Here is a 14,837-nt window from a genome sequence, read left to right as displayed (position 1 = left end):
AAATTAGCAGAATTGCTGCTTAAAAAGCAATTCATTCCTCATAACACCTGATTGATAATTTGAATAAGCAGAGAAAGATTACTGAAAGAAAGATGAAGATTAATTGTAAAGACACCATCAACCCAAACACAGAAGCTCTTTCAAGCAATGGGGCAAAGCTTAGACCGTGGTGACAAATAATTATGTCACACTAAAGATGGCTAAAACTACACATTTGTGGGCAAAGGACACTAGCAAATCTTTGGTTCACTGCTGACATTTTGAAGTCACACCATACAAACCAAGCGAGAAAACATATGTCCTTAATTTCAGAAAAAAGTTATAGTAGAACTTTAATATGGGTGGACCACAGAATTTGCAGGCTGTGTTATTTGGGACACTCATCAAATTACTGTTGGATTCGTTTAAATCAGCATTCTGTTGGTCCAGAGTACTGGCTTTAGTTCCCCTCCCAACCAACTTTCTAGGACAATTTTAAGACTCTGTCAAGGTTATAATTGTGCTGTATGCAACGTAAGGACACTGAAAACAGACTTTGCTCTAATTAACCACTTTGAAGTCAAGACCATTTTCCTTGCATATTTATTAACTACAAAAAGATGCAGTTGCTGGTCATGACTATCAGACAATCCAAATAGATTCTATAGAAAGCGCAAGCCAAGGACGACCTTTACCAATGTATTAGCCTTCAATGCTGGGAGAAAATACGTCAACTTGGGAGTAGCTCTGCTGCTTGTTTGAGAACATTTATAGGGGCGCTTTCTGTTGCCTCAGCTGCCTTCTCTGCAAGGGATCAGCTCCTCGATTACCCTTTTAAGCCCGCTCCTTACAGCTTCAAATATTTGTAAGATGTTAAAAACACATTTACAGCTCTCGTGAACATTCCACCTACTACACTGTGCAAATACAAACTACAAAAAAGGGGGGGGGGGAGAAATGGCTTAAAATGGTGTGCAGTACTTTAAAAAGCAAGTCAGTCCCGCAGCTGCCACTAGCACTGAGACGTAGAAAAATGAAAAGCTGTGAAAATATCGAAAAGCCGAATGCGACCTCTGTCAAGTGCCTCTCCCGGCCGCTTTCTGTGCCATGTGCTGCCTGAGTAACTTTCCTATGAATGGCGCTGCACTGAAGCATAACTGCTTCCCGCTAGGACACAATCGGGTCAGGTCAGCACTCCCTGGAACCGAGTCACAACTGCCACCAGCTCGGTACCGCTCCATGGCCACCAAACTGCCGGAGGGCGCAGAATCTGTCCCAAGGCCAATCTTTCCACACTTGCCTTACCACACGCACCAGAAGTGACGCCTATGGCCGCGCTACTGCCATCTGCCTGCACGAAGCGCAGGCCTCCTGATGCAGAGGGCCAAAAGCAACTATGCCCCGCCCCCAGTTAAGCAACCCAAACGTGTCCACAGAAGCTGCTCTGCTCTCCGAGCCACTGCCCCAACCTGCAATGATATACAGAATATGGGAGCATGGGGACCTGGCACAGTATACGCGCAATTTCAGGATCCAAATGTGAGCCAGCAGCATCCACAGAGAGCCAAATGCAAACACCCCCTCCCCCATCTAATCAGTTTAAACCTTCTTAAAAACCAAGTGGAGCGGCTGCAGCGGCCAACCTCTCCGCATTCAGCGTGTTGCATAACATTAACCCCGCTGCCTTCTGCGGAGCTGACATCACCTCGGCCCCATTCTCCGGCGCGCCGGCTTCCCATTGGCTGCCCGTCTGGAGGCCACACGGGGCCCGGGACAATGGCAGCCCCTCTCTTCACACAGCCTCCCTCCCCGATTCATTGCGGGCACTGCCGCGCCTGTGCATCCGTGCAGGGGAAACATCAGTGGGGGCCACTTTTCATGATTTTGTTGAGTTCGGGATTAGCTGGATTAAGGGACTGTTCGTAAGGACCCCCTGCAGCTGCGAGGAAGTTTCATCACGGGGTCAGCATAGTTCGAAACATAGTCCGTCAACACCAATCGGGGGAGACTACACAAAAAGGAGCTGGGAAGACGGTTTAGAATACAAATAATCACACATCGATTCAGCCCAAAATGTGCTAGAGATGAATTCTAAGTATCTGGGGTAGGTATAATGGGAATTTCACGTATAGTTAGGTGACCACTTATCTGATTTCGGATGCAAAACGACCCGAGGAAGGTGGTCGACAGTGTCTCACCTTTTACTTAAGGAAAAACAGTCAAACTGTCGCCATATTAGGCCAAACCCAGCAGCCAATACAAACAAAGTTTGTTTTTTTAAAGAATACTATCTGTCCTAGGGCAGTACTCCTGCTCACTGAATAAACGCCGTTACCAACTGAGGCACAGGCCTCGGATACTTAAGCGTGGTCAATTCTGCTCGTAATGCTGGGTCAGTCCGATAAAGGGGCACAGGACGCAAGCTATTAAACATGGTTAAACTCGCCAGGACTTTCCTGTCCCATAGCAAAGAACAGTTCACATTTCGCTTTCTCCATTTTTACCACCATTTCACTCAAACTAAAAATAAATAAATAAAAAAAAAAAGAAATGTACGGCCAAAAGGACACGTAGATGTATGCATTGTGTTTTTGGGAGATTCTTTCCGAGAGGCCCCATCCAGCACACAAACTTGGCTGTTCAATCAAAGCCTTATCTGTTATATTTCGGCTTTCTCCCGTTTGCTGCATTCACCAGAGAAAAGGGGGCACTGCAGTGGAGGCTTTGACCTGCAGCTGTAACACAATACTTTCGTACAGCCCTGTCGACCCCTGACATAAATTTTACACCGCAGCTGGCATTTACACACTTAGCATTACCATATGTATAGCGGGCTCTCTGCTAATTATGCTAATCGCCTGTCTAACTCTCTGCTGCGAAAAATGGTTGTATTTAGCAGTCCACTGCCTACCAATGCAGCTTACTGTGTGGCTGAAATGTACATTCAGGCTGCACTGAATGGCTAGATTTTTCCACGTTGCTGGCCTCATTCAAGCCACAGAAAAATTTATTCAAGTCAACTGGTTTCAGCCCGCAACAAAAAAGTTACGAGAAAAAAGTGAGCGTGCTCCTGCCCTAACATTCTAAGTCTGCTTGCAAGCAAAATGATAAATCAATTGGTGTGGGAAACAAAAAAAACGGAGAGCTTTTCTTTTGCAAGCCATGTGAAACTGTATCTTGTGATAAAAGGGAGGCCCATCCCATCCCTCCAGATATCGGCAAGAAGCAGCGAATGGCGACAGTGACAATTCTCTGATGTTACAGCTTTTGTCTTCAAAAGGGAAGGTTATGTTGGGTTTCCGTGAAAAAAAAACAATCTGGCTACAGCGTAACCAACAGACTTCACTATGTGCCCCATGAACACAAGCAATAGATGGGCCGCGCTGCTTTGACACAAGGCACAGCGCAGGTAGGTATACGGTTGCACGGCACTGCAACTGCTTGGAACACGGAAGAGGGCTGCAATTGTACAAGAAACAGCGGCCATTCAGCACTGCTCTTGTGCAAAGCCATTACTTAAAGTGCCAGGAAAAAAAAGGGTTTACCACTGCCTCAGGGACTACCAGGAACAGGACACGGCAAGTTGATAAGGGGGCTCAAAGTGTAGGTACCGCAAATTGCCGACCAAACACCACTGAACTTTGTTTCGAGAAACTCGGGTCGTTTCGAAGGCCTACCAAAAGCAAACATAACTAGATTTTGCATAGTATCTCAAAGAAGGTTTACAATATTTACAGTGCTCATTCACTGCAAACGTGCTAGACATCAACATTCCTAATCTCCCAGGTAAAAATGTGGACTCTAGTTTGGTCACCCAACTGGTGCGAAGCCATTAATATTAACACAATTTTTTGTATGTGTGTGTATATATATATATATATATATATATATATATATATATATATATATATATATCCAAGCGTGTCCTGTTATTCTTCCTGTGCTCGCCTGACGAGGTGGGGGTTCAAACAATGGGCACAGGACCCAGTCTAAATATGCTTCACATAAGATTCAAACGACGGTGAATTTATATGGAATTCCTAACATAAATAAAAGGACAGTAAACTGCATAGAGTGCCGTCGTTTGAATCTTATGTGAAGCATGTATAGAGAGCGAGAGAGAGAGAGAAAAGCCTGTTTAACGTTCCACCCCACTGTAGTCAACAAGACTATAGGGAGGTTCCTATGGTATACACACTCACTTGTTTTAACCCCCCCCACCCCCAAAGTCAACTTTGATCAATGCTAAATGTAAGTTTGCACAAAATGCAGGGCAAAGAAAAAAAATAAAACACAAGCCATTGTGTTGGCCGGGCCAAGGCCAGTACAAAAAACAAAAAAATCCACAAAATGAATGAATGGTTATGCACACAGAACTGTACACTTCGAAATACCTCTCTAGACACAACCAAGCATATGTGAACCTAAAAATACAATCATGCGAAAAACACAAAGCTATAAGGAACCATTTTCTACAGCGATTTCCATTCACAGCTGGAGAAGCTTGATGGCCTGCCAACTTCAATATGGTTCAGTTTGCAAAACTGGCAAACCAACCGCATTGCAAGACGCTCAACCTCACTCTTATGCTTGCACAAAGACACATGCACGCTAGTTTTGAAGGCAGAATCACAAGTCAATTTAATTTAGAATTTTAGATAGGACAACTTGACCAGGAGGAGTCAAGCCATATTTCCCTTTAAAGCATCCGATCCATGCTTTTTGCTGTCAGTCCCAAGCCTTTGTCAGGACAAAAACTTGTCTGTTCAGCCTAAACACAAACACTAAATCTACTGTACTCTTTTCAAAGCATGGAATTCTCCCCTCCACAGCCCCCCTCTTTTTTTTTTTTTTTTAATCTGAGTTGGACCACCCTGCAATCATGGCAATGAGCACTGTTTACACTGCGATGCTTGGCTGCGTAATACATCTGGCATTTTTGGGCTGGATTCCTGAGCTGGGGGCCAGACGCCCTTAAGCAGTAATTTAAGAGAGGAAAGAAATTATACACAAGTTGACCCCGAGTGTATTTCTAGTTAGTTATTGCAGAGCCTTTTTCCATCACCACAGGATGGTAGGCAAGGAGAGTACAATACAAAAATACTTGCTTCTTTAACCCTCGAAATTAAACAGAGCTAGAGTTTCGACTGCAAACTTGGTGTCTTTCATGGGCACAACAAACAACTAAAGGCAACAGTGAAGGCTCTTAAAATGGGTGATGTGACCTTTCCAGCACAGCAGGGAACATATTTTCCGGATGTAACCCTTCCAGCAACAACCAAAAGGGAGTATATACCACACTTAAGGCATAGAAAACTTCCAACAAAAAAAAAAGAAAGAAAAAAAAAAAAAAACAGCACAGCAGTATTCAACATCAGCACTGTAGGCTCACCTACTTCATAACAAGCTTGGTGAAAGACATTGTAAGTACTGTGCAAGTGGTCCAACTGCTATAATTACATGGACTGGCAAATGGGTCACAGTAATGAATCTGCGAAAGCATCTTGGTCTGAACTTCAAGCCATACCCTTCTGGTGTGGAGAGTCTAACGATAGACATCGGTTTTCATATAGTCGCCATCTTTGGAGAGCGCCATCATGGGAATTGGCACAAGAATTGCAAATCAGTTGTTGAGCCGGTTTATGATGTAAGCATCATTCAGTGTCAATTTCTTTTTGTTGTAAGTAGGCAGCTGTGACCATGGCAAACAGGCAAGTTTCCTGAACTCACTTAGCTAGGGGAATGTATGGCCAATTTAGTTTATTGGAAAGCCTTAGTCTGGGAGAGACAGTAAAGAGGACAGTAGTAATAGTTAACTCAAAGACTGGCTGAGCAGGAATATAGTTAGCACTGTACCAGTATGTGATGCTGAGGTTTATAGGGTCGAGGCTGGGCAGACCATAGCATGGACATCATATGGCGTTTCGTATGATGATTGAGAGGGAACACCATCAGAAGGACAGAATATCTAATGGTTGTACTCCCTTCTAATGTCAATGCTGCTTCCCCTTTTCAGAACATCTTCCGAGCTATATTACCCATTTTGCTGTACACAGGAGGTAATTGGGCGTAATTTCCTTAATCTAATTTTATTGCTTCGTTGTGATGAAGGGAGAAGCAGCATTTTCAACTGATGCCTTTCACAGTGTGTGGTATTGCTGGGAACTTTAACTATGACAACTTGATGACAGCTAATTTCAGTCCGGAATCATCCACATATATGTTGGTCTTCAGCGAGACTACATTAGTGATACCAAATGCTGGTAGGTTAACTGTTTACTGGAACAAGGAGTCTGGAATCCCAATAACGGAGTCCCAAAGTGGTAGCTTCTCCCACCTGGAGGGTAACAGATGCATCTTATTCGGTTCCACATCTGCCGAAACTGGGAGCATCCCCAGTATTGTTCAACGGATAAATAACTGCACCACTATAATCAACTGTCAAACCCCCTACTTCACACATTCAACAGAAACGGCCTCTACTTATCTTCAGATACGACCCCATTCTGTTAACTTCCTGTAGCCTACACTGCAGGAGAAGACTGGTGCAAACACCTTTTCAAAGGACAAAAAAAGCATCCCCTTCTATCTGAGGCAGTCTACACTCCTAGAACCATGATAGAAAAGGTCACTTTTTTTTCCCCATTCCCACGCAGTGTCAGCAGACCCAATGAGAAGCACGGAACGCAAAGTCGCAAAAATTGGGCTCTGGACACTAGCAGACTATAGATCATTTAGCTAAATGTATTGACTGTCAGGCACTGAAGCGAAAGAGTCAGTGAGTACCAAGGAGCAACTACATGAACAGAAATCCACCTGCCATGCCATCTACTTCAAGGGGTAGGTAGCATGTTAACAGAAAATAATATAACATTAGAGCATTAACTAGGGAATCATAGCATTGGTACAGGACCAAAGATGCTCCGTAGAAATAGACAGTAAACAGATAACCAGAACAGAGCTCTGACCTGGAAGATGTATTCCAGCAGGATATGTGCTACCATATTCTGCACCCTCTGTAGTCTTCTTTGTGTATATGTGATCTGTAGAGTTAATGGGTATACCAATAGTCCAACATTGGTTGAACCTATTACAATTATATTGAAGGTTCTGTACAGGGGAAACCAGATAAAGAATACTGAACTAACGTGTTGGGAGGTGGTCAGGTGTCTTGTCGCCACCTCGAGAAAATCTGGAGAAACACCAAATCCCCAGAAGCCTATAGAAACTTCTGAGTCGCCACCACCGCACACCATGAACTCATCAGAAACACCAGCAAGAAGGCTATACAAGACAGAATCTCCTCACAAGCACACAACAGCAAGGAACTCTTCAGCATTATCAAGGAGTTCACCCAACCCGACAGTGAACAACAGACATCCCACCCTCAGGACCTCTGTGACCGACTGAACATGTACTTCCACCACAAAATCAAGACCATCTACGACAGTTTCAACAAGGACAACCTATGCGCAGAACCCCCCTCTACTAAACCGACACCAACATACCAACAATCTCCATCTGGACACCCCTCTCCACTGAAGATATGCTGAAAACAATGAAGTCCATACACTCCGGGCTCCACGGACCCATGCCCCATCACATCTTCAACAGAGCTGCAGACACCATCTCCCTCGAGCTCCGCCTCACCATCAACCGCTCACTAGCTGCTGACACATTTCCCGATGGCTGGAAACACACAGAGATCAACCCCCTCCTCAAGAAACCCTCAGCAGACCCCACAGACCACAAAAACTTCAGGCCCATCTCCCATTTCCTGCGAAAGTCATGAAAAAAGCAGTCAACAGCCAACTCACCACATTTATGGAAGACCACAACATCCTCATCTCTTAATATGGATTCAGGTCAAACCACAGCACCGAAACAGCCCTCCTGGCCGCAACAGACAACATCTGCTCCCTTCTGGACAAGGGAAAGGCAGCAGCACTCATCCTACTAGACATCTTGGCGGCTTTCGACAGTCTCCCATCACACCCTGATAAGAAGACTCCACGAAGCCGGCATCAGAGACAAGGCCCTCGCCTGGATCCAATCTGTCCTCACCAGCAGAATGCAATGACCGAGACTCACCCCCTTCCTTGCAGACCCCACATCCAGAGTGCCCCAGGGATCCTTCCTCAGCCCCAAGCTGTTCAACGTCTACATGGCCCAGCTAGCCACCCTCATCAGAAGCTAAGGAATAAACATCTCCTACGCCGACAACACAACTCATCCTCTCCCTCTCCAATGAACCCGACGAAGCCAGACAACTTCCACAAAGGCATGGAAGCAGTCGCCAACTGGATGAGCGACAGCTGCCTTCAACTCAACACAAACAAGATGGAAGTACTCATCATGGGCCCTCAACCCAACGCATGGATCGACGCCTGGTGGCCACCCACCCTTGGAAATCCTCCCACACTACCAGCCAAGCCTGCAACCTCGGAATCATCCTGGACCCAGACCTCAGCATGAACCATCAAATCAACTCGGTCACCTCCACCTGCTTCCGCACTCTCCGCCTCCTACACAAGACCTTCAAATTGATTCCCCTCAAATACTGAAAGACCGTCACACACGCAGTCATCACCAGCAGACTAGAATACGGTAATGCACTACATCAGAATGAGAGAAAAAAAAAATAATAATAATAATAATAATAATACACCCACAAATTGCGAAACATCCAGAACGCTGCTGCCAGACTGGTCTGCAACCTACTCCGGCACTGCCACATCTCGCAACACCTACGTACAATGCACTGGCTCCCCATAGAGAAAAGAATCACTTTCAAGATCCTCACCCACACACACAAAGCCCTTCACAACATCAGACCAGCCTACCTGAACCAGCGACTCAACTTCCACGTACCCCACAGGGTCCTACACACAGCCCAGCTGTCTATAGCAGAAGTACCCCCTCATCAGGAAAACCAGAACAGGAGGACGCTCCTTCTACCTCGCAGCCACCGCCTGGAGCGCCCTACCAATCCACATCAGACAAACAACCTCCCTCATCAGCTTCACAAAGGAACTGAAGACATGGCTTTTTTTTTTAAATCACCTCACCGGAATACGCTACACTACCCACCCCCCCCAAATCCCCTTGATACCTTAACAGGTGAGTAGCTGCGCTTTACAAGCACTGACTGATTGGGGTCCTTGTCCTCAGGGGAAAGGCTTACTAAGCTCACTCTATGCCCATTACCATCTGGTGGAAACTAGACCAGACTCGTCTGGTAGCAACTTGGCCAGTTACAAGTGGTCTATATTGGATCCCACTGCTGGCATAGAGCTTTTTTATATCTACCATAGAGCGAGGGACACATTTCTATCAGATTATGGCCATCTGTTACTACAAGTTAGTTCTTCTGTTTAAAATCAAGAAACAGGCCACAGCTAGAGTGAAATAGAAAGCTAAGAAATCCATGGTATTTTCTACTAGCCAAGAGAGTGACTTTGTAGACACACAAGCAACATTCAAAGGAAAAAAAAAAGCCCACAAAATATAAACGGCATTAAACAAACTGACCGTATCAGACTTCTGGCTGCTGTCAGAGGGAAGGGGGAGGGGGGGAAGGGGTGTGTGTGTGTGTGTGTACACTCTGGTTCTTAAACACACATGTTTAAAAGGAAGGGCAGCATTAAGGAAATGTGAAAGCTTGGGTGGTCGGTCACACAAGAGAAAAGTTGGCTAAAAAGCGTCCAGGTTCTCCCTTTCAATGTTGTTCCAGGTATCCCAAGTTAAACGAGATAATTTTGAGAGCCTAACTTCCTTATTACCCCCAAAACACACCATGTAAGCTCCACACCAAAAAAAGCAAAAATGTTATAAATTAATTATCCTTTCAAAATGGCTTACACCATGACTCGTTTTGAATGAGAATGAAAAGACAGCAGAATTAAATGTGACCCAACATGTACAGTATCAAAACTTTCTTTAAAAAAAAAAAGAAATACATAAATAAGGGGGTAGCATGCCTCAGTCACTTTCCTGCAATCTCGTACAATTGTCCGACAGTAAACATTTTGGCAAAACAATTTCGTTTGTGCAATTAAATATTGAGAAGTGTCTTAAAGTAATACCGGGTTATGCAGACGGATGTGTCTGCAACTTGCTGCATGTCAAAAATAACCAGCATGGGACGACAGCTTAAAAAAGCCCTTTTATCCAATAGGAAGGCTAGAGTGCTCCTAGAAAACAATATTGTTTTGTGAATTAGGTGTACGGAGTAGTGACAACGTTGATGACTAAACACACAGGACTGCTCAAAATCAAGTAAAAACCGATCTGCAGAGCACTAAACGCCTAAGGATTAAAACTAGTGGGTAAAGTTACCACAACACAATCTCACTTTTACAGCCCTCCATGCAGATTATCGCTTTAACTGTTATACTTCATTGAACCAGGAAAAAACAGAAATGTAGCATATTTGTCAAAACAAATACACATTCTGCGCTCAGACATGTGTCTTCATCTTCGCCTGCACAAGAGTAATATTGTTTCTCCCCTCACAGGCCCCTAATTTTACTCCCATTTAGCTTCTCGCCCTGTACTCCCTGAAAGGCAGAAATATACAGAGACTGCCAATTCACTGGTTTATTTGTCTGTGGCCCATGTATGTGGCCAGAACCTATACACGTCTGAGAAAACATACAAGCATAAATAAGTTTGTCTACGTAAGGAGGGGCACATACGAATTAGTAGTGTGCTGGGCTTCAAACAAACTACTGTTTTAAACCGAGGCCTTTCACTTAAGGTTGCACTGCAAGCTTCTCCCCTACACCACCTCTGGCACTTTGAAGCGCATGGATGGTAAATGCGTATGAGACCTTTGACACTGATCAATCCACTTCACCAAGCCAACAGCTAAAGGCCCACAAAATGATATATGGACACTTCTTTCATAGGTACTTGTATAAACTAGTTCACTGTCAACAACTAAACCGGTGTCAAATGTCTTCTGTCCGAGTTATAGGCAGTAGACGCACGCCTTAAAAGGAGTGAGAAGGAATTAAAAGGACAAGTATAGCCCAAGTCAAAAGGGTTACACTGCGATCCAACAGGCCACCCACTGGGAGCACACGGTTCTAAACTGAAAAGAGCAAGGATACTTCCGACCAGGCCTACTGCTATTCACTCTCACAAACCAATGTCTTCAATGAAGCTCCCAGCATTCCAATGTGCTAACAAAAGTTAACAGCTACTTGAGTGAGGCGGGGGGGGGGGGGGGGGGGGGGGGGGGGTTTAAAACAAAAACCAACAACAACAAAAATGTTTAAAGTGACATATTTATGACACCGGAAGACTGACATTAGCCTAGCCAATAGTTTTTACAGTTCGTAAAATCACACTTGGCTTCACGCTCGTGCGTGTAAATGTGTGCAGTCCGTTCGAGACCTTACATAAAAATGCAGCCTCCACAAAGAACCCACCAAACGTGAAGAGGCTGGTGTAACAGGAATGAAGCAATTAAAACACTTAGCCTTATTAATTGTACATATGGGAACTATTTGGGAAAAATGCAGACTCCAACCTGCAGTAACCCAGCTCGGGTCACACAAAAATATGCCAGGCTAATGAGTAGATATTACGCTGCAGCAAGCGGATACTCCATGCCAACAGCTCCTCCCCTGTGGACAAGCCCCCCCCCCCCCCCCCCCCAATAATTGACATCTGCAACCACGCACGATGTACCAGTGGCTGCAGAGAGCGGTGGCTTCCTTGAAGTGGTTGCACAGAAGGGACCCATTCATCTGCAGCAAAAACTTTACTGACAGCCCATCCATTGTATTAATGTGAGCTACCTGTAAAAACAACCCAAGATGCAGTCTATCAATCACAGCCTATTTCGACATTAAATAACCAATGGCATAAAGAGAAGGTGCATTTTGAGTTATTCACGGGTAGCACGAATACCTGAGGAAAAGGGGGGGTGGGGGGGAGATGTGCACACTGGAAGTTCACAACACGGTGTATTACATACAATCCATATAATTGTTTCTGGCTTTCAGACAAGTAGGTCAATTTACTGCATGTTAACATGCAATACATAAAGATCTTAACCCAGCCACTCGGCCAACAGGATTGCTTGTTTCCAGTAGCAAACATTTAATCTGGACAAGATAAAACTAAACTTAAGTAAAGTTTCGGTATGCTGGTCATCACTAGATTTAGTTTGTAGGGAGGACTGGCTATCTGAAACACCATTGGAAGTTTTGCACACATTCTCATCAGAAAAAAAAGTGATAAATGGTTACAGAGTGTCCATGTTGCTTTAACGCACCACACAATATATGCGTTGATACATTACCACACAGCTCCAGAAGAGCGTACAAAGTTAGGCCTACCATGCTCACAAATCTAATCAAGAAATTAAAGAATGTTCCCCCACAACACCAGTAGAAACTACAACATGTAAATAAACCAATACACCAACTGTGCGCTGTTAAGAATGACCATACATGAGTGATAGGAAATCAGAACAGAAAATACAAATGTATTGAAGCAATTTACTTCTTAAACAAGCATCTCAAATGTACACATACAAATGGCAAACCCAGTAAACCCCCCCCCCTAGGAAATGAAACCTAATTCCACTTAGAAAACATACGTCTGACTGCTTCGCTTCTGCTTGCCTTTTTTTGTACATTGAGACAAATGTTTTTCCCTTCGCTCTAAAAGTTGAAAGCTGTCCAAAAAAACAGGACCACACACAGGCAGGAGGATGGCTGCAGAGAGCGGTTCTGGCTGCTGGGGGCAGTGCAGGCTCTGACAAGATGGCGTCTTAGAGCAAAACAAGTACAAAAAAAGGGAGCCCCCGAGCACCCCAAACCTCAGCGGCAAAACAACCCCTCTGCGTGTGTGGAGGTCCTTTGTAGGCCTGCAGGCCTCTGCTACTGCCTAAGGGGCGACGGCTACTGAGGGGTGGAGAGTGGCTAGAAAGAGGAGGGTCACTTCTTACCTTCCACCCAGAGCTCCTCCACGTTGGTCTCCAGGTTGGCGGCCCGTAATCCGACGGCGAAAGCGCCAAAGATGAGCAGACCCACCGCCAGGAATTTGCCGCAGTTCCTCTGAATGTAGCAGCCCAGTCGGAAGAGCAGTCTCTGGAACTTTGCTCGCAGCCAGAGAGGCGCTTTCCGTCCCGAAGCTTTGCCCTGGAGAGGGGAGATAGAAACAAGGCTGGTGAGGGCGTGCGGAGCTGCCTCGCACAGAAGGGGAGCACTGAGGTGGGATGCGGGATTGAACAGGGGCTGGTGAGAACAATCGGGATCAACAAACTGGGGGTGAGGACTAACGTTATTAAGGGAGGCCAGCAAGACTGGTGTAGTCAGAGGTACACAAGGCACGGGTACAAAGACGGATGAGAAAAACACGCGCATCTGGTGAAACTCACTGTGAAGCCAAATACACACAAGAAAAAAACAAAATACATGGGGATTACTCTCTCTCTCTCCCCCCCCCCCCGAAGAAGGCTGAGTCCGTAACACATTCATGCACTTCTCATCCCTCCCCACAACGGGGCTGGGCCACTGCCACAACAGAAACACGCTGCTTTTAGCAATAAACAGCAAGGTTGTATGTGTGTGCGAGAGATCGGGTCGGCCTAACCCGCGGACGTCTGTAGTAAATAGGAAGGTCCACGTGGTGGGGGTGGAGTAAAGTCAGCCGAGAGGCAGGGAGCAGTGACCCAGTGTCAGGATGTCTGGAGGAGCAGTGCCGGCGGGCACCGGTGCCTAGAGGGGGTCTGGGCTCCGAGGGCTGCACCCCGCGTCAGGACACAGATTGCTCGCGTACAGCCTGAAGGCGCACACCACATCCTAACCGCAAGCCGCGGACCACCTGGGAGGCAGAGGAGGAGGGGCTCGGGGACCACCAGCAGCGAGGGACCGGGCGGATTCGGGGGACACCACACCCTTCGCAGGGACGCACCTTGGAGATCTGCTCCAGGGCAAACGCCGCGTCGCAGTAGCTCGGCCGCTGCAGGTACTCCGGGTCCAGGGGCGGCCGGGAGGCGGCGGCTCTTCTGCGGCCGCCCCGGTTCCTCCGGCGGCTGCTTAGCCCCGGAGGCGCGGCGGCCCCGCTTCTCTCCCGCTCGGGAAGAGCCATGCTGGGGGCGCGGGGCTGCGCTTCAAAGCCTGGGCGGCGGGCGGGCTGGGCTGGCGGTGGCGGGGCTGGCGCTGCTGGTCCTCATGCTGCTGCCGGCGGGGCGGGCTGCGCGCCTCCCATTGCCACATTTCGCGGGGCTCCGGGGGGCTCCGCCGCGTCCCACATCCAGAGGCGGCGGGGAGAGGGCGCGGGGGCTGCTCCAGCCTCTCCTGCCCCCGGGGCGCGTCCAGCTGGGGAGAGCGGCTCGAAGCGGGCGCACAAAGGACGGGGTCCGGGGGTCTCAGCGGCGCGTCCTCGGCGGGCTGGTGCTAGCGGAGGCCGGGGTTTTTCCTTCGAGGGCCGGGGTGCCTGGCCCGAGCGCGGGGGTCCGGTCTTCCTGCCGCAGCCTCCGCGCGGTGCAAGGAGCAGGGGATGCAACCGCGGGCAGCAGCGGGGAAAGTCTTCTCTGTCTCGGCCGGGGAAGGAGGCGGAGCCCGCGGGAGGCGGGCGCAGGCCGGGGCCCACCCCGGGCCTGTCAGATGCCCCGGCCGCGCCTCGGCCATTGGCCGGGCCCGAAATTACTCGGCAAACACGACTATTATTAGCTGCTTAGCAACAGCTCGGCGGAGCGCAGGACCACCCAGGCCGGCCGCTCTGTGCGAGCCTCTGCGGCCGCGGGGGAGCCCCCTCCCGGCCTCCAGCCCTTTAAACCCACACCCGCCCGCAGGCAGGCGGAGGGGAGCGGGCCTGTGCAGAGCTCTGCGCGGAGG

The 14,837-nt window shown here is 47.6% G+C and overlaps 1 protein-coding gene across 2 annotated transcripts in view; it reads right to left on the bottom strand.

The window, feature by feature from the left end:
* The window catches only part of PTCH1 (patched 1), a 100,497-nt gene that overhangs the window by 58,224 nt on the left and 27,436 nt on the right, over positions 1–14,837 (bottom strand). Inside the window, exons 1-2 of one of the 2 annotated variants that reach the window (XM_069227937.1) lie at positions 13,912–14,397; positions 12,944–13,136 (exon numbers count right to left, since the gene is read on the bottom strand). In XM_069227937.1, the coding sequence (XP_069084038.1) occupies positions 12,944–13,136; positions 13,912–14,088 (370 nt within the window). In that variant the 5' untranslated portion in view covers positions 14,089–14,397. Of the gene's footprint in view, positions 1–12,943; positions 13,137–13,911; positions 14,398–14,837 lie in introns of those variants that run through there. The other variant, XM_069227945.1, reaches the window with a different exon arrangement.

The sequence above is a fragment of the Pleurodeles waltl genome, chromosome 1_1 (assembly GCF_031143425.1).
Source record: "Pleurodeles waltl isolate 20211129_DDA chromosome 1_1, aPleWal1.hap1.20221129, whole genome shotgun sequence".
Classification (NCBI taxonomy): domain Eukaryota; kingdom Metazoa; phylum Chordata; class Amphibia; order Caudata; family Salamandridae; genus Pleurodeles; species Pleurodeles waltl.
Note: the sequence above shows the minus strand (reverse complement) of the source record. Positions and strands in the feature narration are given on the sequence as shown.